The following is a 25810-nucleotide window of genomic DNA, read 5'->3' as shown; positions in this document are numbered from 1 at the left end:
ATAAGGTTAACATGTAGGGATCTACATTTTAAACAAGAGATTCTGACAAACGTGGTTTAAAACCAAGTTTTGAAAGCAATGATCTATTTTGGTCTAAGTCAACTTGCATTTTCCTTTAGCATTGCATGTTAAAAATGACTGAGTTGGTGAGTGGATTCATTCTCCCACAATTAGGTATTCTATCCAAGGCAGGTATAAGGCAAAATTACAAGGCAGATGACATTTATCTTTGAGATTCCCTTAAGCATTAACTTCCTAATTTTTACGCTTTTTCGTCCCATAAAATGGTAGGGAAGCATCTTTATTCACCTGTTATGCTTGTCCCTTATCTAACCCTACAGAGCTGTTTCTGACCCATGGAACTGTAATGAAAACTAAAAGTACATTAAATAATTTTGCTATTTCTAGCTTGAAGGAGAAAGATGAATCCTACTGTTAGCTTATGGGTAGGTCAGCAACTTTTATGTGTTTAAAATCAAAAGCAAAGGGCAGCTTTAGTTAACACATGCCAAAATGAGGTGAAGGGATAATATAAATTTAAGTACTTCAATCCTTTAGAGTGACACTAAAGAAAGAAAATTTTAAAAATAAGCAAATATAGAAATATATGGTCATGTCAGTATGTCAATTACTTAGTTAAGCATAAAATTATTGGTGTTGATTAATCTAAGACATATGTGTCTGTTCTAGTTTGCTAATGCTGCCAGAATGCAAAACACCAGAAACAGATTGGCTTTTATAAAAGGGGGTTTATTTGGTTACAAAGTTACAGTCTTCAGGCCATAAAATGTCCATCAACAAAGGGTACCTTCAGTGGAGGATGGCCAATGGTGTCCAGAAAACCTCTGTTAGCTGGGAAGGCACGTGGCTGGAGTCTACTCCAAAGTTCTGGTTTCAAATGGCTTTCTCCCAGGATGTTCCTCTCTAGGCTGCAGGTTCTCAAAAATGTCACTCTTAGTTGCACTTGGGATTTTTGTCCTCTCTCAGCTTCTCCAGATCAAGAGTCTGCTTTCAATGGCCTTCTTCAAAATGTCTCTCACCCGCAGCTCCTGTGCTTTCTTCAAAGTGTCCCTCTTGGCTGTAGCTCCTCTTCAAAACGTCACTCACAGCTGCACTGAGTTCCTTCTGTTATCTCAGCTCATTTATATGGCTCCACTGATCAACTTAGACCCACCCCGAATGGGCGGAGCAACACCTCCATGGGAATTATCCAGAGTCATCACCCACAGCCGGGTGGGGCGCATTCCAAAGAAACACTCAAAGAATTATAATCTAATTAACACTCATAGGTCTGCCCACACAAGATTACATCAAAGATAATGGCATTTGGAGGACACAATACATTCAAACTGGCACAGTGTCGGAAAAGACTACTATCAGGATAATATGTTAATACTGTGGGCCTGATGAGGTGCAGCAATACTGGGAATGGAAGACAGTTTCTAACAATTTTTTAAAAAGTGAACTAACTTAAAATTTTCTAATTATAAAATTTCCTCATTCTCTATAGATTTTAACCACCTTAAGACACATAGAAATCAAAGTTTGTTCCAAGTCTCCGTGAGTCCAAACTTACTAGCTGTACTGTGTGATGGGTTCTATGTTCATCTTCACTCTGAAGGCGCTGTTGGAATTTTTCATTGTGTTTTGCAACACAAATTTCCTAAAAATATAGAATATGTGTTTTAATATAAATAAAACTCAAAAGATTCTCAACACAACACACCAAGGTTTATTTGATAAATTAAATTTTAATCTTAACATATACCTACATAGGAAAATACCAACTAAGCCACCTCTGGCTTCTCATCTGGACTATCGAAACAGCATAAACCAAACAAAAAATCAAGATCTTACAAAAGACTCTTCTAGTAAACTCAGTATTAACTTCTCTAGACTTGATTTCTGGAGTTGTTTTTTTTTTTTTTTGGAGGGGAAGAGGATGAGGCAGAGTGGGGTGAAAGGGAGTGTGCTCTTAGATCAACTCAAAGGTCTCCTTCAGCTCTGATGTCTGTGATGAGAAGATTCTAAATCTCATTATACTGTTTAAGCCAGTCTGAGCAAAAATGAATGATCTATAACTCTTGGCTTAAGATATGTATTGCTAAACTTTCACTGATGAGTTAAAGATCATGCTTTTGCCTGGACTGGTTTAAACAAAATCATGAGATCTGAAATCTTCTGATCATAATCCTTCAGAGACCTTAAGGATTATGAAGTCAGAATTATAAAGAATATGTTTTATTCTAAGCACCTGACAATAAAATGTGCATTAATAAAATAGGAGATACGTGCTGCTTGACACTGACTGGAAACTTTTTAGTGGTTCCACGCTAAGTCTTCATTTATTCTGTGTCCTTCCTAATGTAAATATCCTCAGGAAAAGTTCTCCAGATAAAAAGATTAACATTAGGTTGCAACCATTCTTTGTCAAAATGATCACCATTTTAATCAGAGAGACATATAATGGTCATAAAAGCCAATAAACTGTATTTTAAAGCAAATGTTTCTATCATGTTCCTCACCCCATCCCGGATTGACTGTTGCTTGAGAAGTATCAATCGTGAAATGAATCTGTCCAATGTAGTCTCCAGAGGAAAGCAAAGGCTGCATGATACAGTGAGAAGAACTCAAGTTTCTGAGTTGCATAGATCTAGGACAGAATCCTAACTCTGCCCCATACTGGCTGCTTTCCTTTGGGTGGTTTATTTAACTACTAGAAGCTTTAGTTCTCTTCTTTATAATGTAAGGATACAGGTTCACAAGCCCGTAAACAGAATAGAGGTCAGATGTGTTTTGATATTGAAATTTTTTCAGAATTTAGAAAAGTAGTATATGCTACATATACTATATATTACACCTAATATCTCCTGCAGGATCACATTAATTAATACTGATATTTTTGCAGTGAAATATATGCATAAAGATAAGTGCAATAAAGACAATAATTCCATGTCAGTTCAAGTCTGGTTATGCCACCAAATGAAGCATGAAAACACTTTTTATTTTCTGAGCTTTTTAGATTTCAGTCAAGGGATTACCTCACTTGGTTTTTGGCAGAATTAAAGAAGATAAAACTTAAGTGGGTGTCATATAAACAAGGAGTCCATGGGCCATGTCATTTCACAGTCAACAAGGGAATTTAGGATGATGTTATATAAAAAGGCATATTTTATCTTTTGTATCATGTTTCTGATTTTCTCAGTATCTTTCTTCTGTAGGACTTAGCGTTTCTAGTTTCCTCTTTTTCCAATCTTCTTCTGTCACTCCTCCACCCTCCGCATAGTTACTTCACTTGGAAGGCTTTGGAGGTAGGGGCGCAGACGGCAAGACCATTAAGAACCCCGCCCCCTCAATCTGTGAGATGTGATGGGCAGCAGCAAATCTGAGGCTACTGGTATAAATGGACAGATTCTCCATGGGTGAGCTTCCCTACTTGAGATTTAGATTAATACAAGAATGAAGTGAAATACTGTAAGAATAATGATTAAATTGCTATGAGATAATATATACTAACAAGGGAAGAGTACATTCTGAAACAGGCTCTTAATACCAGTAGAAGAATACCCAGCTTTGTGTGCCCACATCACCAAGGTGATCCTCTTTACCAAGGATTATTTACATGTGCCAACAGCTCCCTCTGCTATCCCCGTGGACTCAAACTCTGCTCTAGATCTCTGCTGCACTCCCTCTCAGACCACACGCTCCAGTTCTTGCCCACAACTCTTTCTCAAAAATGCATTCAACAGAAGGTCTCCCAAAAGTCTGAGAAGCTGAATGTTGTAGAGTCCCTCATTCTTGTCTTCACTGACCTCTCTGAAGCATCTGACAGGGAAAACCATCCCCCTTTGTGGAATCATCTTTCTTCCTCGCTTCTGCGACTTCACCCTGCTTCTCCTCACTCCAACTACTCTTTCTCTTTGATCTCCTTCTCCTGCCCACACTCTCAAATGTTCCCCCAGGTTCTTTTCTAAGGGCCTCTCTCTTCATACTATATCAGAATTGCTCAGTCTTTCATAACCTATGTCCTTTACAAGCATGTTTTCCTAAGCTCTGATTCCTGAATTATAAACATTATGTATAATGAAGGGATTTTTTTCCCCAAAAAACATGCATCTCTTCCCTTCTTCACCATTTCCCCTCCCTCTCTCCTTTTACTTGCACACACCCCTGTCACTGCTGAGAGTCACCTACTAATAACACCTCCTGGAATCATCTCATCCACTCCTATATTACAAGATCTGTATACCAAACTGCCTCATAACAGCTCTACTTGGATGTCCCAAAGATCCTTTAAACACAGGTCTAAAACTTAGCTCACTGCCTTTAACCCACATGTGCTCTTCCACCTGGGTTTTCTATTTTCATTGGTGTATCACCATCCATCCATTCAAGTGCCAAAGCCAGAAACCTGGGAGACATTCTCTACTCCTCCTCACTCTTTCACCACAAATCACTAAATCCTACTGACTTCCTATTTTGGGGTAGTATCAGACCTGACACTTCTCAGCTCATATCTAGCCCTTGCTTGCCATCTCTACTGTCACTGACTTAGTTCATACTCTTAACATCCCAACCTGAATATTAGCACTTACATGCCAACCAGAATCTTGTGGCCTCTTCTACCTCTAAAATCCGTTCTTTATGTTGCATTATCTTTCTAAAATGCACATCTGTTCATATTACCCCTATGCTTAAAACTTTGCAAGAATTTACACTACCTAGCAAACAAAATCCATACTTGATAGTGTGATATACAAAACTTCCTACAACCCAGCCCTGGCCGTCTGCTTTACTATTTACAGTTTTCTGACAAGCCATTCTGTTTCATGTGTCGATGTCTTTGTTAAGCGCTCTTTCTCTTTCTTGCACTCTCCCCATAACCCCATCAATCTGGCACATTTCTATCAGACTTTAAAACCCAGACCAACTATCACCTCCTCCGAGAAACCTTTCCTCACTTCCTTCTCTTGGTCTGTTGTTGGGTAGCATAGCACTCATCTGTTCACCTGATGTGCCTTCTCTACAAGACAGAGAAGAGCAGGGACTGTGCCTTACTCATCTTTGTATAAGTCTAACAAAGTGTCTAGCACATTATTGAATCAGTTAAAAGTCTAAATTATATAGCATTTTCCAAAAGCTCTTTCCAAATCTTTCAGGCACACAAACTCCAACTAGTCTCTAAGGCACTGCAATACGTAACTAAAAGACAGTGCCAGGATCCACTAGAATCATTACGATGTTTACCTTGTTGGCACAAGCTGGATCAGAAAACTGACAACCACCAGGCTAAGGGCTGGGACAATAATGGGTTTCAGTTTCCCTGCGGACTTACGCGAAAGCTTAAAATTTTTAAGACTGCTGCTTTGTGAAGTTAGGAAAAGCCATGGCTCTGGGTGCCAAGGTAGCTGGTTCTGTGGACGAGCAATGTGACAGAAGGTCCTGGGTCCTTGACTTACTGTGGGAAGATGCCTGCCTGAGCTTCTTCAATGTGCAAGAGCTAACTATTTCAAGAAGCAAGGGGCTTTAATTTTCTGTGGACTGGGGAAAGGGGAAGCCTTGGAATCAAGTGAAAAAGAGGAAGGTGGGATCTCAGAGAATATGTCCCACATGGCACACTTTTGCCTGGATATCAAAGCAAATCAGTACCATATAGTCATCAGTTTGGTACAGGCCTTAGTGCTGGGCCTGAAACCAGGCTCCAACTCCACACTTACAGTCGGTAGAAACAACCCCTTGGTAGTCATGTATGGACTAGAAGGCAAAAACTTTCTATGACATAGGAAGAAAAATCACATTTCCACAAAATAATTCATTGCAGGTATCAAGAATGAACAAGCATCTTAAAATGTGATCAAAGTTAGAAAGGAAAAACAAAAAACAAACAAAACAACTTACTAAACTAAAAATCAATAAAATTCTTTCAAGACTTAGGCCAGAATCAGAACTTTAATTGTAGAACATCACTGACCTCCTTAAATAAAAAAAGAGCCAGCAATTTAGCAATTAGGAGAGAAATAATTCAGCAGCTAATATTGTGTTGAATAGGATCCTGTAATCAATCAACCTCTTTAGCAGTCTCCGTCAGGTTGCTAGAGGCAAAGACCACATCACTCACTACTGGCTGCTCTAACATGTTTAGGGGGATAATTCTCAGAGAACTATATATATGTTCAATATAACAGCCTGAGTATTAAGAGGTAACTCCAACTTAGCTTTAAAAGATAAAGTGTTAGTGACAAATCTCCCAGAATTATTAGATATGGCTCAAGGATTAAGTAATGAATAAAAGTAAGATTTAAAATTATGACTACATATATATATATATGTATATGTGTGTGTGTGTGTATATATGTATATGCAGGTGTACACAGATATATAGATAAAGATATTCTCAAGTAATGCTTAACTGAGCGTACCTTTTTGTTTCTGAGGTAGGCTTTCTTGGCTGAAACCCGTCCACGTCTTGCTTCCAGCTGGCGTGCTTTCTGCTGAAGTTTCTGCAACTCTTCCCTCTGTAAATGCACAGAGGCTGCCATCTCTTCCTTTTCTAGCATGGCCTCCATGCTTTCATAAGTGTCATAGTATACCACTTCATCTCTCTTTTCTGTTATAGAATAGCAAAACAGGGTAGTGGTTAAGAGTATAGGATGTAGAGACAGAACAGGGTTCTAATCCACTGCTGTTTCTGTAACCTTAAAGTCATTACCTCTTGAACTTCTTTGTACATCAGTGATTATGAGGACATATGCCTCTTAGTCTGAATATGTAAAAAGTTCTTAGCAGTACATGACATGCAGTAAGTGCTCAATAAAATGCTAGATTCCCCCACCACTCCCCAAGTATTCAGAATTTTTGAAACTCCAGATTCTGGCTGAAGCAAAGTAACTGTTTCACCAAGGAAACTAAAAATAACATAGTTTCACTGCCAAGTCTATTGAACCATGTGTTTGACTTCAGGAACTCTCTTCAAAAGGTTTCTTTTGTGTTAACACTTGTTTTCTTTTTTACTTTTAACAAAAGAAACAGAGCTGACATCTGTGTATATTTTGCCTACATATTCAGTCTTCTGAGGACTTAAGTGGTTAAACACACACCATACCCGATACAAGTCTTTTGATGCTTTCCAATTGTGCTGTCAATAGCAATTCTTCACACTTCAAGATCTCAAACTGCACCTCATACAACTGAAGTTGTAGATCGTAATAATCAGCTTCTAACCGATCCAATCGGGCTATGGCTTCTGTACCACCCTGCAAACTCTGCATCTTCATTAAAGAAAAAAAAATTTTAGTTATGATTGGAAATGAATACAAATAGGACAGGATAAATTGACGAAGCAATGATTCAAAGAAAGAAACTTGTAGGCAAAAGAAATCAAGACCTTAAAGAGACTGAAAGATAAACAGTAGTCATATGGTTTTGGAAATAACTAGGTAAACATGGTAAAAATAAGGTTTTTAAAAGCTTATTTATATTAAAGCTCATTCATATTTAGGGTGACAATACATTCTTCTTATTGTCCTGATATACAAAATCTTTCACTTTCAAAAGTGATGTTAAATTACAGGGTATATGACAAAGTCTGGCTATACTTGGATAGTTAGAGCAGAATGGCAAGTTTGGTCAGTTCCACACATTTGGGGCACCTCCATGGCCACAGCCTGGCTAGTCTCTGGACCTGGAGAGTGGATGTGTGAATGGAACAGCACAAAAGAATTGCTTTTGATGGAAAGTATTGTAATCTATCAATAATGACCACTATTATTATCTTTAAGTAAAATGCAGCTAGGGTCCTAGATTGAAACGAAGGCAGGATTCAGAAATCTCTGGGCATGTCACATGAAGTGGTAGGTGGTCTTATTTGGATGGCTGGTTTCTGACCCTTAGAAAGAGAGGGAAAGAGTTTTTGCCATTCCGATTTGGCTTTACAGAGAAAGGCAGCTGCAAAAAAAGCTAAAGAAATGTTTTTTCAGGAGTCTGTGAGATGTGAAGTAGAAGCACAATTTTATGGTGTGAATGGGAGGTTACTATTTTCACTTCTTCAAAGAACATGAAGGCACTGCTTTGGCAGTTTAAAGGCTACGCTTAGAAGCTCCAAGAGATCCTTGACACAGGCATCACTGTGTTGTGGGGGCCCTAACAGTATTGGTGAGGAAGCTCTGGCCTTACTCACTTCCCAGGGAGTGAGTACTAAAGGGTGGGGACAAAGCCGAGAGAAGAATGAGAGAAATGTTTATGAGCTCATGGGAGTCATCACCTGGGACTCCCAGAGTATCAGGAGATACTTGACTAGTGGTCCTGGGACAGCCCAGGGAAGCAAAAGACAGTCACTTCTCACTGCTGCTAAGTGATCCCACCTATAATGCGTTAGCGCATTAAAGAGAGAACATTTTAAAGATTACAGCCTTTCCTTTACATTCTAGGTATCTACAACACTCTAACCCAGTGACTAGAATATTTTCTTCTGAATACATAATTTCAAAATCTTTTAACAAGAATTTTGAACTGAAAAGCAACCCATTAGGCTCTGATCTAAATATGCAAAGGTATACACTTAAAAATAACCAGTTGAATTAAATAGAATACTTAATATTTAAGTTGTCAGTGATCCTGCTGCATTCGGAAATAATTTATGAATGGCATACAATAAGGTTAGAATGGACCCAAAGTGACTTAAATTACAGTGGCTAGGGAAGGAGAAAGTTGACAAAATGAAATGCTGCTGCTTTCTGTCCAAAGTCATAAAATGGGAATCTAAGAGTGATTTTTGCCTTGAGACTCTCTGTCTCATCTTAAATTACAAACATCCCTTTTCATATTGTCCTGGGGCTCTTGCCCAGCTCTGGAGACCACATCCTCAGGACACATTTTACTCTGTGACTGGCACCCACACTTTCTGAACAGCACAGCACACAAACAGGTAAAACATTTGGTGTTAAAGAATTTATTCTCTAAGCAGTGAAATATAATCAGTTATGTTATAACCTTAGTGTAAATCAGTTCAAAAACCTGCACCTGAGATTAATTTCCAGTGACACAGTTCCGGTCCAGGCTGTTTGTTTCACTTCACTATTCCAGTTCTTTCTAGCTGGAAGTGACCATTTATCTGCATTTATCTGCCACATTCATGCTGCTGTGCTAAATCTTCCCCTAGCACTCTCTAAGTTTATTTTTCTTCTTGTCTCCTTTACTATCTCCTTTGAGGAAATTAAAAGCCTCCTGTTGACATACTTTACACTGTCAGCTGCCTCAGCTGCAAGTAGAAACATACTCTAATTCCTCCGTACAGTAAAACCCTTGAGGGCATGATGACACCACAATATAGCCAACATCAAATATCAAACCGAGGAAGGAAGTGGGTATTCTCTTGCAAGCAATGACCTAATCCCCAATTTTCTGGTTCAGTGAGCTCTATCCAGAGTTAAAGAACCTAGAAGTGGCTTTTCCAGGGCTAGATTCTGAAGGACAAAACCACATTAGAAGCAAATGGGCCAACAAGGGGTCGATTAAGTCCTAACGCCTGAGAGAGCAAACAAGAGGGCCATGCTGGACCTCGGGGAAAAGCTAACCGCTGTAGAAACAGAGTAGAAAGAACTTTTATGGTAGGAGTTAAGGAGAAAACGACAAGAAATGAGTCAGGGAAATCTGGGAGGGCAAATGGTGCTCTGAGATTTACTAAACTTCGACACGGAAGTGAAATCCTCAATGAGAGGCATGAAGAGGTATGGAGAAAACCAACTTGCTTCAAAGCTCCTCGCTAAAACATCTGAAATTTTTCAGACAGATTCTCTGGTACTTAACTAAGCTGAAAGACACAGAACTAAGGGCCTGGGAATCCAGAGTGAAAGAACTAATTCTGGACAATGGAGCAGTGCAGGGAAGGTGGATGCCACTATAAGGTGCCTGTGCTATACCTGGAGGAAGGCAGTGCTTCCCTGGGCAAGAAGTGAACCCAGGAAGTAGGTTAATTGTTCAAAAAAAGTAGAGTCAGGTGCCAATGAAAACACAGCTACCTTGAAATTTTACTCAACCCAATTTTACCCTCCTAAAGAAACATACTTTGTATATCAGGGTACCTAGATCCCAAACCAAACTGTGACCTCCCAATGTAACACAGATAATTAGAAGCAAAGTTGCAACTGACCCAATTCTGATTCCTATAAAAGTGCTCTTTCCACTAAATAAATCTGGGAGCAGCATTCCACACATATGTAAAGGGAAAGAGAAAAATGTTTTTCAGTAAATCTAACATGAACATTAATTAGCAATTCACTTCCACACATTCATATTTTCACATGAGGCATCATAACTGCAGACTCCACAGATAAATCATTCCTTCCATGTGCACTGATGACACAGTAGTTTTCATGTGTATCTATTTGGACTGACTGTTGTTATGTCATGCAACTGTGCCAGGAAACCTGTACTGACATAAGAGAGCCTGTGAAACAAAAAAAGCGTTCAAAGTATCTGTGGGTTGATTCATTCATTCAACAATACTCACTGAGCAACAACCATTGCTTGAATTACTGAAACATGAAAGTAAACAAGAAACAAAGCAAGAGTTCAAAAAGAAGCCATTAAAAACCATAAAAACTTAATGGAATTGACATTAAGGGCATTCACTCAAGACTAGACTTTTTAGGTGGAAAAAGTAGAAAGAACATGAGACTTGGTACCAGACAAACCTGGGTATGAATATAGTTTCCACAAATAACAGCTGGCAAATAAGGATAATGCAAGCCAACAGAATTATCTGGATTCCCAAAGTTGAGAAATCATGGAAAACTGAAAATCTTCCATAATTTCTCTGGTGTCAACACTTAATCTCAAAACTCATTTGGAGGCAACATATAATCTGAATTGATGTGAGATTATTTATAGTTCCTATTTATTCCATTTAATGTAAATATCTGTTTTATTACTAGAATATTAATACTTGCCTGGCAGTTGTATGCCCATATTACATTTTTAAAATGTGAAAAATCTGAAATTCTGAAACACAACTGGCCTCAGGGATTTCAGATAATGGTTTAAGGGCTTGTAGCATAAAAAGGTTATTTTTGAGAATTAAATGAAATAATATACAGAAAGTACTAAGAATAGGGCCTGAAACATTTACAACTTTTCTATTTACCTTTTTTTTTTTTTTTGGTAACTGCTACCAAAATGTAATTACCAAAATGTAATTTCATAATTAAGTCATATAAACTGAAACTTTCAGGTGACACTTAGATTTTATGGTTGACTTTGAAATTTCTAGTGTGCAGATACAAAACAGACTATACCTATCTGCTTACTAAGCAATTAAAAACAAAGAAACAGCCTCCCTGCCTGGACAAGCACCCCAGCTTCCCTGCCTCTGCTCAGACTGTGTCCACCATATCAAAGCTCTTTGCTGTCAAAACCTTTTGCAAGACCCATCTGAAATGGCACATCATCTTCTCAACAGCATCTTCTGGCGAACCCTGAAATATTGTTAAGGAAAGTAAACATCTTAAGAATGGGGCTTACAACTTTCTCTTCTTTGCATCCCCTTCTCTGATACTTAGACAACACCTATTATAGAGTTAGAGCAGTAATGGCTAATATTTATTGAGTACTTATTCCGTGCAAGGTACAACACTAAATGCTTTATATATATCATCTCATGGAATCATAACATCCCTAAAAGGTATATTATTTACATTTCATAGGTTAAATAACTCACCCACAGTTACATAAGTAGTAAGTTTGCAGAATCAGGATCTACAGTTTAGAGTTGCACTGAACAAGAAGGTAACCACTAGCCACATGTGGCTATTTAGATTTAAATAAAATGAAATAAAAAATTCAGTTCCTCTGTCACATAAGCCATATTTCAAGAGCTCAATAGCCACATAAATAGCTACCCTATTAGAGAACATTTCCATCATTGCAGAAACATTCTATTGGACAGCATGGTTGTAGATCTTAAGCTCATATCCATTAAGTATTTACATGTTCAGTAAAAACCTGATGAATTAAATAAAACTAAAATAGAATAATTTTTTCTACTTTTAGAAAGACAAATTATAAACTATAAGGAACCAGCCCTCAGGACTAGTATATATTCAATTCCATATTCTAGTAGTTTTATCTATGCTCATGGAAATTATCTCAAAAAAATCACAAAGTTTTAAAAGAAAAGGAGAAGAAATAGTTAAATTTCTCTGACAAGGAAAGAAAGCTCACTGATATATTTTTGAAGTCTTTCAACCACAAGGGTTGGAACCCAAAGGATTTTCTGGTTAATTATCTGTTAACCAGAGAACATGGTTAACCAAGAAAGAGCAGTCTACTACTTGAGATTGAACTGTATTTTCTACGATTTCTTTCATGATACCATCTTAACTGTAGTATCTTCTATTTAAATTAATAATAAAGAGAATCTCTGTGCCGGTTTGAGTCTATTGTGTCCCCCAAATGCCATTATCTTTGTGGTCTTGTGTGGGGCAGAAGTTTTGGTGCTGGTTGGATTTGCTTGGAGTGTGCCCCACCCAGCTGTCGGTGATAATTTTGATGAGATGTTCCCATGGAGACGTGGCCCCACCCATTCGGGGTGGGCCTTGATCGGTGGAGCTATATAAATGAGCTGACTCAAAGAGGAAAAGACAGTGCAGCTGGGAGTGATGTTTTGAGGAGACGCAAGCTTGCTAGAAAGGAACGTCCTGGGAGAAAGCCGTTTTGAGGCCGGAGCTTTGGAGCAGATGCCAGCTGCCTTCCTAGCTAGCAGAGGTTTTCCGGACGCCATTGGCCATCCTCTGGTGAAAGTACCCGATTGCTGAGGTGTTACCTTGGATGCTTTGTGGCCTTAAGACTGTAACTGTGTAGTAAAATAAACCCCCGTTTTATAAAAGCCTATCCATCTCTGGTGTTTTGCATTCTGCAGCATTAGCAAACTAGGACAATCTCCTTAAGTCAATAATAACTGCCTTATTTTAATAACACTTCTACATAAATATTCCAATCCTAACACTGTGTGATTATGTATTTTAATCTTGTCCCAATGGTTGAATGTATACTATACCCATGTAACCTGGATTAATAATACATATCTGAAAGTAATGATGCATCTGCATAGCCAATGTCTGCTATGTTTGCAGGGGGTGGGGTGAGGGTGGGGGAGAAGTTATGCAAGACAGTATATGATTAAAGAGTGGAATACAGTAACTACACCCAATTAACTTTACCTGGATTCTGTCAAAGGTAGTGGGTTAAAAAAGGCAAATATTTTCAGTTGTTTTTTCCTTTGGTAGGGAACTTTAAACCTCAGGGGCCAATATGGGAACAGAAGCTCCATTATACATGATTTGGGAAACTATTAAAAATATACGCAAAGCCTATTAAAAATATATTAAAAATATACGTGTCTACATGTACATTTCTCTGAGGGAGGGTTTTAACTTGCAATTCTTAAAGGGGCAGTCATACATAACCTAAAACAGTTAAGAATGACTACAATTCAAGACTCACAGAGAGTTAAAAATGGAATAAAAGGAACAGTATTCTTAAGACTATTTAAAGAGAATTTAAAAGTCAAATAGAATTTTGCTTGCTTAGGTTTATAATATTTCAGGGTTAACTTAGAAAATTTGTTTCAAGTTCAGCATTTTATTTACAGCAAATATTCCTAAATATTTTTAAATTTAATTTTAAACTTTTTTTAAAGTTTTTTATTTTGTCACATCAAGATTTTTTTTTTATTTATATAACTTAAAGGAACACAGTATATGCAACATATTTTTTAAAGAACAAAAGTCTCTCCAAGACTTAAATCATAGGGTAGTGCTGTATTACAAAGCCTTTACTGGCAAAGCATGTATTTGGGATGGGTTTAATAATTCACATTTGCTATTTCTCATGAGTAATGTGGTCACCTTAAATTAAGGCCAATAAAATGCTAAGGTACATCGTCATAGGTATATGTAAAAAGTATAATACATATATTACATACACAACAAGCATTAACCTGGCAAGAATGACTAACTGACAATTTTAACAAATACTTTGAAGAATTCAAATACAACCTATGGCATTAAAAAACAGAATAACAGAATAATGGAATAGCCCCAGGAAAAATGACCCCACAGACAAAAATTCCAAGCTCTCATGGCCCATTTCAGTCTAGACCTTCCTCTACCACTGAAGGCCAATTCCAGTAAGCAGAATGTTCTTTAATAGGAAATGGTTAGAAATCTTACCTTCAACAGCTATTCCAGGCACCCTATGTTGTCTGAACAACTTACTGCTAGCCAGGTTAAAACAATAAAACTAGACAATGTGTTCAAGACAAGGAATGGTACCTCATAGGCAATAAAATGCTAATATTTTAGGTTTTAAAAGTTCTAGAATTTAAGAAAATTCCAGACAATTAATAACATGAAGGAGTAAGCTAACTTTCTAGAAAAAGAGAATGCAGAAGAAATGCCTCAGGGCAACAGGAGTTAGGACAGAAATTTCCGTTAAGAGATTCTGAATATAAAGTGTGAAGAAGTTCCAGGACAAACGAAGTTTCAATTTTACCTGTCCTGAGTTTCTAACAATAGTAGAAAATAAGAAAACATAAGGGAAAAATAAAATTACAATTTAAAATGTGTTAGCAAAAAGATTTCTTTCTAGATACATCATAGATTATTTAACTCATATACTATTTTTAAAACAAGAGTAGATAAGCCAACGTATTTTAAAAATGTCAGTGAGAACCATCTTGCTATACCTTCTAAGCCACAAAGTTTCATAAAGGAATATTACTTTATATAAACCTCTAAAAATAAAAGCAGAGAAGATATTTTGTTCTCCTCCAGAAACTAAAAATCAATTATGGACAACCCACAGAACAAGAGAAAATATATGCAAATCATATATCTGATAAGTAATCTGTATTTAAAATCTATAAAGAGCTCTTCCAATTCAATAATAAAAAGACAACCCAATTAAAAACAGGCAAATGTATGAACAGACATTTCCCCAAAGAAGACATACAAATGACCAATAAGCTCATGAAAAGATCCTCAACATCATTAGCCATCAGGAAAACACAAATCAAAACCATAGCGATATACCATTCACATTCAACCAGGGTGACTATAATCAAAAAAGACAGATAATCAGCAGTAACAGAGAAACAGTTACCCTCATACACTGCTGGTGGGAATGTAAAATGAAACAGCCACTTGCAAAAGTCTGCCAATTCCTCAAAAGGTTAACCAAGTTACCATATGACCCAGCATATAGGTATATACCAAGAGAAATTAAAACGTTTATCAATACAACAACTTGTACATGAATATTCATAGCAGCATTATTTATAATAGCCAAAAAAGTAGAAACCCAAATATCAACTGATAAATGGATAAATAAAATGTGGTACATCCATTCAATGGAATATCATTTAGCAATTAAAAAAACTGAAGTATTGATGCATGCCACAACATGGATGAACCCTGAAAACATTATGCTAAGTGAAAGAAACCAGACACGAAAGACCACAAAATTGCATGATTTCATTTATATGAAATATCCAGAATAGGCAAATCTATAGAGACAGTTGATTGGTGGTTGCCAAGAGATGGGATCTTGCAGGGAAATGGTGAGTGACTGCCAATGGGCAAAAGTTTATTTTTGTAGTAACGAAAATATTCTATATAATGATTGTGGTAATGGTTGCATAATTCTGTTAATATACTAAATTACACTTTAAATGAGTGAATTGCATGGTATGTGAATTATATCTCAATAAAGTCATTTACAAAAAACAATCTGGGCTATAAAGTACAATAAATCAAATTACGAATTAAATAATTCTATTCTTAGCGGTACAATTCTATTAAGAAACTAAAATGTATAAGTTAAAAGTCACTTCACTGCAGCCCATTCTACTCTGCCCAAAACAAGCCCACTCATTTCTTGCCACCTTTACTAACCTGTTCAAGATATTTGCAGTGACACTGAACAAAGGCGCAGCACACGCACAGTCAGGAGCCTCGGCACGTGCAATCTGGACCTAAGCTGCCTTAACTTACTCCTCTCTTCTCCAGGAATGCACTACAACCCTGAGTAGTTTTAAAGCAGCAATTTCAGGTTGCCAAAAAAGTGTAGGCTTATCTTATCCCAATTCACCATAGCCTTCAACTTAGGCTTCTTTTATTACTGTACTGAGTTAAGAATCCAAATTCCAAGTATTTATACTCACTTCTTAGGAACGCCTGGATTTCTACTGTCGGCAATAAAACAAAATTTGAAAGCAGAGTTTCCTATAAGAAAATAGGGGTTAAGAATTTAAGAATGACCTTCCAATCCATTCTATATAAATTGGCCAGGGTAATATTTCATAAAAGCAAATCTAAACATGTCACTCCTTGGTTAAAACCTTACAATGGCTCCATAAAGATTTTAGGATAAAATTTAAATTCCTTGGCAGAGCAGATAAGGTAAGGCCAAACCCAAACTTTGCTTATTTCTCCAACCTCTCACTACTCTTTCTCCAGGTAACCCCTGACTCTTCCTGTCTCCAGTGGGTCTCCTGGAGCACACAGGACTTCTCTTTACCTATGACCCTCTGTTCAAAGCTTCTCTAATGGTCAGTTTTGTATCTAATACTTAACCACCTCACATCTCTTTTTCACATTGAACCTGCCTTGCCCCACCATACTCAAAGAATCTTAAAAACCATGAATGCATCTTATCCATGCTTTAAAAAAAACAAAGGAGGAAGAAGATGGTGGCATAGAAAGGAGTAGAAGTTAGCTAGTCCCCCCAGAGAAACTAATAAACAACCAGGAACAACTAATAAATGATCTGGAATAACTGCTGGGGGACAACCGTGACTGTCCACACATCATGCACCAACCTGGATTCAGAGGAATACCTGAGATCGCAGTATGGTATCTGTGAGTAGAAACTGCAGACTCAAGCCGGGAGCCCAAACTGCAAAGCCTCGCTCTGATAGAGAGCAGCACTCTCTGAACAAGCGAATATACCTCAGTCCAGCTCCAACTGGGGTTTTAACTGGTAAACGTGTACTGCTCAATGCAAGCTGCAAATCCCCAACAAGGAGACAGAGGCTTTTAGTGATGACTGACCCTGAAGAGCCACGGACTTCTCTCTCCTCAGAGGGGGAGCCCAGAGGACTGGGTGCTATCTCTGGCCGAAGGGTAAAACTGGGGACCATGGACTGACCCTGAAAGGGGGCTTTCTGTCCCTTTTTCTCTCTCTCAAACTGAGTGGCTCAGTGGAGAAAGCCTCAGCCATTTTTAGTTCCCAGCACTCAGACCCAGACAAGGGTGGAGACAGCAGAGTCAGACAAAGAACCAATTTAAATGCAAATGAAAACTCCCTGGGGGTGTATCCTCCCTAAGAGGAAAGACACGGTACCCAGCTCTGCTACCAGCCTTCCATTCAGAACCAGACCCCAGGGCCTGGGGGAAAACAATCAAACCAGAAACAACTTAAGCTGAGAACTAAAAGAGCCACACCTCCTTACACCAGTCAGAAGCGAAAGGCTGAGAGGCGCCACCTGCTGGGCAGGTTAGGAAAAGCATAGCAACTTGAAGCATCACAGGGTGTGTCAATCTTCTAAAACACAACCCCAGGGAAACATGGTGCTGAATATTTCCTCCTTCAGGAACCTGAGCTAGTTCTGGTCTGGGAAAACCTGATTAGTGTAACCAAGGAAACCAGAAGCCTAGACAACATAAAACTACAACCTACACTAAGAAAAACAAAGATATGGCCAAATCAAAGGAACAAACTTACACTTCAAATGAGATACAAGAATTGAAACAAATAATGCTAGATTAATTCAAAAAATTTAGAGAAGATATGGCAAAAGAGATGAAGCATATAATGAAAAACACTGGGCAAACATAAGGCAGAAATTGAAAGCTCAAAAAAACAACAGGCAGAATTTATGGAAATGAAAGGCACAACACAAGAGATGAAAGACAATGGAGACATACAACAGCAGATCTCAAGTGGCAGAAGAAAACACTCAGGAACTGGAGAACAAGACAACTGAAATCCTACACACAAAAGAACAGGGAAAAGAATGAAAAAATATGACCAATGTCTCAGGGTACTGAATGACAACATGAAACGCTTTAATGTATGTGTCATGGGTGTCCCAGAAGGAAAAGAGAAGGGAAAGGGGGCAGAAGAAATACTAGAGGAAATAATCAATGAAAACTTCCCATCTCTTATGAAAGACATAAAATTACAGATCCAAGAAGCGCAGCATACCCTGAACAGAATAGAACTGAATAGGCCTATGCCAAGATACTTAATGATCAGATTACAAAATGTCAAAGACAAAGAGAGAATCCTGAAAGCATCAAGAGAAAAGCGAGCCATTACATACAAAGGAAGCTTGATAAGACTATGTACGGATTTCTCAGCAGGAACCATGGAGGCAAGAAGGAAGTGGTGTGATATATTTAAGATACTGAAAGAGAAAAAATGCCAACCAAGAATCCTATATCTGGCAAAACAATCCTTCAAATATGAGGGAGAGTTTAAATTATTCTCTGAAAAACAATGACAGTTTGTGAACAAGATACCTGCTCTACAGGAAATACTAAACGGAGCACTACAGACAGAAAGGAAAAGACAGGAGTGAGAGGTTTGGAACACAATTTTGGGTGATGGTAGCACAGCAATGTAAGCACACTGAACAAAGATGACTGTGAGTTTAGTTGAAAGAGAAAGGTTAGGAGCATGTGGGACACCAGAAGGAAAGAGGTAAGGATAAAGACTGGGACTGTATAACTCAGTGAAACCTAGAGTGCGCAACAATTGTGATAAAATGTACAAATATGTTTCTTTCATGAGGGAGAACAAATGAACGCCAACCCTGCAAGGTGTTAAAAATAGGGAGGTATTGGGGGAAAATACTATCAGTGCAAACTAGAGACTATAATTAACATAAACATTGTACTATGCCTCCTTTCACATAACAAAGGCAATATACTAAAGCTAAATGCATACAAGAGAGGAGTATGGGACTCTTGGCATTGGTAATGTTGTTTGACTCTATTCTACTTTAGTTTAATGCTATCATGCCTTTTGTTGCTTCCCAGCTGCCATGTTTGTTTTTTCTTCTCTTTCTTTTTTCTTTTTATTTTGTCTCTCTACCTTCTTTGACTCTTCCTCCTTCTTTGTGGAAGAAATGGAGATGTCCTTATATAGATAAGAGACGGTGGTGAATACATAAATACGTGACTATACAGGCAACCATCAATTGTTTACTTAGGAAGGAATGTATGGTGTGAACAAAACCGTCAAAAAAATGGGTTGATGAAGAAACTGTGAGGGCACTGTATCAAGTGAAATAAGTCAGACACATAGGACAAATATTGCATGGTCTCACTGATATGAACTAATTATAATATGTAATAAAGTTAGAGACATGAAATATAAGTTAACAGGATAAAGAACAAGGCTAAAGAATGGGGAGTGGTTGCTTATTATGAGCAGAATGTTCAACAAATTGAACTTAAATGTTTAGAAATGGACAGAGATGACGGTAACACAGTGTGAGAATAACTAACAGCGCTGAATGTGCGTGAATGTGGTGGAAAGGGGAAGCCCAGAGTCACATACGTCACCAAAAGTTAAGTTGGAGGTTAAAAGATGGGAATGTATAAAACAATGAACGTTGTAGTGGGCAATGTCCGTGATTAACTGTACAAATATTAGAAATCTCTTTCATGAACCAGAACAAATGTATGATACTATAATTAGAAGTTAATAATTGAGGGGCATATAGGGAAAAACATATACCTATTGCAAACTATATACTACAATTAGCAGTATTTTAACGTTCTTTCATCAACAGTAACAAACGTACTATACCAATACTATGAATCAACAATGGAGGGGGGATGGTTAGGGGTATGGGAGAATTTGAGCTTCCTGTTTTTGTCTTTATTTCTTTTCTGGAGTAATGAAAATGTTCTAAAAATTGAAAAAAAAATTAATTGTAGTGATAGATGCACAGCTGTATGATGGTACTGGTGGCAACTGAACACTTTGGATCTCTAGATAACTGTATGGCATGTGAAGAATCTCAATTAAAAAAAAAACAAGGCAAAAAAAGTGCAAAAAAAACACAAAAAACTGGGCAGGGGCCGGTCTTAATGGTCTCTTTATCCCCATCACTCATTGTAATTCCTGGAAAAAAACAGACATTTAACAAATGTTTGTTGAATGAATGAACAGGGGCATTTGAGTTGAATAGGAGTCTAAAAGACAGAAAGAGAATTAAAGGTGACCCTAAAGTTTTGGTCTTGAAGAACAGTGGGCCCTTAAGAGAAACTGGAGAGTTGACGAAAACTTAGTATTGGGAAAGGAAGATGATAAGTTTGGCATAATAACGATTTCATTTTCTTTTTCAAAAATTGGCTTAATGTAATAATGTATAATACAATAAACTGTATAAAATGGATAAATGACACCAAGGGGAATCACCCCAAAATTTATTTAATTACCCAATACTTTTCTTCCTTCAAATATTTTGAGTTTTAACTCTGGGCACAGAACTATTTAGCTGTGCCTAAACTATCAAGCCTTACAATTTGCTATCTAGATCATGCTCTTAGGTTCATCCTTCACACTAGCTCTAATCTTCATCCATTATTAATTATTAAACTTTCCTAGCTTTCAAAAATATTATACACAGTAGCTAACATTTACTACTTCTAATATCTAGGAAAAAAATCAGCAAGTTAACCATGTAACTACTTAGGTACCTTTACATTAAAAAGCAATCTCTTCTGGCCTGGATTTATAATAATGTAACATAAAATAAAATAAATATTTAAAAATATTGGCACAAGAGGTAAAGAAACATAAAGTATACCTAACAGTCTCAATACTTTCAGGTATGGCTTAGCCACCAATGGTATATTCAGTGCTGCACTTCACACTACAAAGAATAGTAAAACCAATGATGAACAGGGTAACAATAAAACAAAGCGGTTAATAATTTTTAAAATATCATCTTAAGACTTCCAGGAAGATGGCGGAATAGGTGAGGCAGAGCAAACTTCTTCGTTGTGAAAGAAACGAGAAAAGGCAGAGAATGCCAAGGAGAGTGGTTTCAGGGTGTGGGCAGCCAGAGAGGGAATTCTATAATAAGTGGTGGGGACTTAGACGAAAAAGCAGAACAACTGCACCTCAAAGGACGGGGTGAGTTTATGCAGCTGGAATGGGGCTGTAAGCGGCGAGATGGCCGCTGAGCAGAGTAGTGAGCAGCTCTTCACTCCCATGCAGACATCTCAGCAATTAGGTGGGGAGATAGTGCACCTCAGCCACACGGCTGGGAGTTCCCAGTAAGGGAACCCAGGAAACAACGTTCCAGTACTGACCACATGTACTCCCCACTCCACGGAAGTCTGTGGTGTGCATGGGCAAGAGGCAATTACAGGCGAGGGTGCCACACCTCTGAAGCTTGCAGGTACACAGCAGGCAAGGGAGTGGGGCATGTTTTAGTGGGAGGGTAAGACGCACAGCCCCACAGCCCAAGACTGATCCGCTCAAAGGCCCAGGAATCACCAAACCCATGGTGCCCTTAAGCAGACTCCCAGGTGAACTGCACAGGGCCCATACCACACCCCCAGAGAGGGCAGCGCGAGTGCATATGCAGAACTGATGCACTGATTGGATTTACACCTGGTTTGGAACCCATTCAGCACACAAGTGATGTTGGGGGAAAGCTGGCTTGAGGGTGAGTAGTGGCTCAAGAGTGCCTTCTGCTGAGAAGACAGGGAAAGTGCACTCCAGCAAGCTGTAGGTCTGCCAAAAATATATATATATAAATGTTCAAATAATGCTGCATCTCCAAAAATAACTTGTCAGATAAGCAAATGCCTGGAAGCCAACAGAAAACACAAGCACATGAAGACCCAAGATGAAAAGGACAAGCCAAATGACCAAACTAAAAAGCTAAAGGAGACACAGAATTTGGAGCAATTAATTGAAGTACACACAAATCTCCAAAATAACTTCAATGGGGTGGCTAAAGACATAAAGGACATCAAGAAGACTAGAAGAGCATAAAAAAGAATTTGAAAGAGTAAATAAAAAAAATAGCAGATCTAATGGAAATGAAAAGATACTACTGATCAAATTAAAAATATACTACAGACACAAAAGCAGATATGAAGAGGCAGAAGAATAAGTGAACTACAAGAGAAACCAACTGAATGCGAACACACAAAAGAACAAACGGTGGAAAAAACTGAAAAATTTGAAACAGATCTCAGGGAAATGATGGACAATACGAAGCACACAAGTTAAGAATCACTGGTGTCCCAGAAGAAGAGAAGAGTAAAGGGCTAGGAACAGTATTTGAAGACACAGCTGGGGAAAACTTCCTAACCCTTCTAAATGACATAAATTTGTAAATCAAAGATGCTCAACAAATGCCAAATCATATAAATCCAAATAAATCCACTCCCAGACATATACTAGTCAGACTGTCAAATGTTGAAGAGAAGGAGAAAGTCCTGAAAGAACTAAGAGAGAAGTGATACACCACATACAAGGGAAATCACATAAGACTAAGAACTGACTACTCAGCAGGACCATGGAGGCAAGAAGGCAGTGGTATGATGTATTTAAGATTCTGAAAGAGAAAAACTACCAGCCAAGAATTCTTTATCCAGCAAAGCTCTCCTTCAAAATTGAGGAAGAGTTTAAAATTTTCACAGACAAACAACTGCTGAAGGAATTTGTTAACAAGAGACCTACCCTGCAAGAAATACTAAAGGGAGCTCTACCAGCTGAGAAAAAAAAGAAAGGACAGAGAGGTCTGGAGAAGGACACAGAACTGAAAAGTATTAGGCAAGGGTAACTTTAAAAGAAAAAAGGTGGGGGGGGGGGGATAGATCTGACAAAGAAAAACCAAAGGATAAGATGGTTGGTTCAAGAACTGCCTTCACAGTAATAAATTTGAATGTGAATGGATTAAATTCCCTAATTAAAAGATAAAGACTGGGAGAATGGATTAAAAAGTATGATCCACTGACACGCTGTTTACAAGAGACTCATCTTAAATCCAGCAACACAAAGAGACTGAAAGTGAAAGGACGGAAAAAAATATTCCATGCAAGCTGCAGCTAAAAGTAAGCAGGAGTAACAATACTAACAGCAGACAAAATAGACTTTAAATTCAAAGATGTCATAAGAGACAAAGGACACTATATATTAATAATAGGGATAATTCACCAAGAAGAAGTAACACTCATAAATGTTTATGCATCCATTCAAGGTGATCGAGAGTACATGAGACAAACAATGGCAAAACTGAGGGGAGCGACAGACATTTGTATAATGATAGTGGGAGACTTCAACGCACCACTCTCTTCTATAGATAGAACAATCAGAGACCCAATAAGGAAATAAAGAACCTAAACAATGTGATAAATGAATTGGACTTAGATATATAGAGAGCAATACATCCCAAATTACCAGGATATAAATTCTTCTCTAGCACTCACAGAATATTCTACAGGATAGATCATTTGCAGGGGCACAAAACAAGTCTCCATAAATTTAAAAAGTCTGAAATTATTAAAAGCACATTCTCTGACTATAATGGAATGCAACTAGAAATCAGTAACCAAAGAACCAGAACATTCACAAATATGTGGAGGTTAAACAAAACACTCCTAAACAATCAGTGGGCCAAAGAAAAAATTTCAATAGAAGTCAGTAAATATCTCGAGACGAACGAAAACGAAAACACAACATATCAAAACTTATGGAATGCACTGAAGGTGGTGCAGAGGGGGAAATTTATAGCCCTAAATGCATACAGCAGAAAGGAAGAAAGAGCTAAAACAAAAGACCTAACTGAACAACTGAGAAGCTTAAAAATTATTAGCAAACTAACCCTAAAGCAAGTAAAAGAAAAGAAATAACAAGGATTAAAGCAGAAATAAATTATCTGGGGAACAAAAAACAATAGAGAGAATAAATAAAACCAAAAGTTGGTTCTTTGAGAATATCAACAAAACTGACAAACCCTAAGTCCAACTGACAAAGTCAAAAAGAGAGAAGACCCAAATAAACAAAATCAGAACTGAGAGGGGGGATATTACTGTGGATCTTGAAGAAATTTAAAAAAATCATGAGGATACTATGAACAACTCTACACCAACAAAAGAGACAATTTAGAATAGATAATCTCCTGAGAACACATGAACAACCTAGACTGACCCGAGAAGAAACAGAATACCTCAACAAACCAATTACAAGTAAAGAAATCTAATCAGTCATCAAAAAGCTTCCTGCAAATAAAAACCCAGGGCCAGATGGCTTAACAGGGTAATTTTACCAAACTTTCCAAAAAGAAAGGACACCATTCCTGCTCAACTCTTTCAAGAAACTGAAGAAAAAGGAACTATACCTATCTCATTTCAGGAAGCCAACATCACTCTAATACAAAAACCAGATAAAGATACTACAAGAAAGGAAAACTACAGCCCAATCTGCCTATAGAATATAGATGCAAAAATTCTCAAAAAATTCTTGCAAATCGAATCCAAAGATACATTAAAAGAATCACACACCACAACCAAGTGGGGTTCATTCCAGGCACACAAGGGCAGTTCTACATAAGAAAATCAATGAATGTAAGACAACACATTAAAAAATCAAAAGGAAAAAATCAAATAATCATCTCAATAGATGCTGGAAAAGCATTCAACAAAATTCAGAATCCTTTTTTGATAAAACACTTGAAAAGGCAGGAATTGATGGAAACTTCCTCACTATGATAAAGGGCATATATAAAAAACTCAAAGCCAGCACAGTACTCAATGGTGAGAGATGGAATGCCTTCACCCTAAGATAGGGAATGAGACAAGGATGCCTACTGTCACTACTATTATTCAACATTGTGCAAGAAGTTCTAGCAGAGCAATTCAGCAAGACAAAGAAACAAAACGCATCCAAATTGGAAAGGAAGAAAACTGTCATTATTTGCAGTTGATATGATCTTATATTTGGAAAATCCTGAGAAATCAATGACAAAGCTACTTCAGCTCATAAACAAATTCAGCACACTGGGTGGATGCAAGATTAAGATGCAATAGTCAGTAATGTCCCTATAAACTAGAAATGACCTAACTGAAGAGACAGTCAAGAAAAAAATTTCATTCAAAATAGCAAATCAAGTACCCAGGAATAAACTTATCCAAGGACTTAAAAGACCTCTACACAGAAAATTACAAAACATTACTAAAAGAAATCAAAGAGAACCTAAATAAGTGGAAAGATATTCTGTGTTCATGGACAAAAAGGTTAAATGTTGTTCAGATGTCAATTCTACCCAAACTGATCTATAGATTCAATGCAATTCCAATCAAAATTCCAACAACCTACTTTGCAGACTTGGAAAGCTAGCTATCAAATTTATTTGGAAGGGAAAGGGCCTCAAATTGCCAAAAACATCCTAAAAAAGAAAAAGTGGGAGGACCTACACTTCCTGACTTTAAAGCCTACTATAAAGCCACAGTGGTCAAAACAGCATGGTACTGGTAGAAAGACAGACATATTGATCAATGGAATTGAACCGAGAGTTCGGAAATAGACCCCCAGATCTATGGTGAACTGATTTTTGATAAGGCCCCCAAATCCACTGAACTGCGGACAGAACAGTCTCTTCAACAAATGGGGCTGGGAGAACTGGATATCTATATCCAAAAGAATGAAAGAGGATACCTACTTCACACCGTATACAAAAATTAACTCAAAGTGGATCAAAGACCTCAATATAAGAGTACCA

At 37.7% G+C, this 25810-nt stretch overlaps 1 protein-coding gene across 1 annotated transcript in view; it reads right to left on the bottom strand.

Moving 5' to 3' along the window:
- The window catches only part of JMY (junction mediating and regulatory protein, p53 cofactor), a 169093-nt gene that overhangs the window by 23506 nt on the left and 119777 nt on the right, over window positions 1-25810 (bottom strand). The window contains exons 5-7 of the mRNA XM_037801231.1: window positions 7103-7268; window positions 6420-6607; window positions 1577-1663 (exon numbers count right to left, since the gene is read on the bottom strand). Of these exons, the coding sequence (XP_037657159.1) occupies window positions 1577-1663; window positions 6420-6607; window positions 7103-7268 (441 nt within the window). The remainder of the gene's footprint in view (window positions 1-1576; window positions 1664-6419; window positions 6608-7102; window positions 7269-25810) is intronic.

The sequence above is a fragment of the Choloepus didactylus genome, chromosome 13 (genome assembly GCF_015220235.1).
Source record: "Choloepus didactylus isolate mChoDid1 chromosome 13, mChoDid1.pri, whole genome shotgun sequence".
NCBI lineage: Eukaryota > Metazoa > Chordata > Mammalia > Pilosa > Megalonychidae > Choloepus > Choloepus didactylus.
Note: the sequence above shows the minus strand (reverse complement) of the source record. Positions and strands in the feature narration are given on the sequence as shown.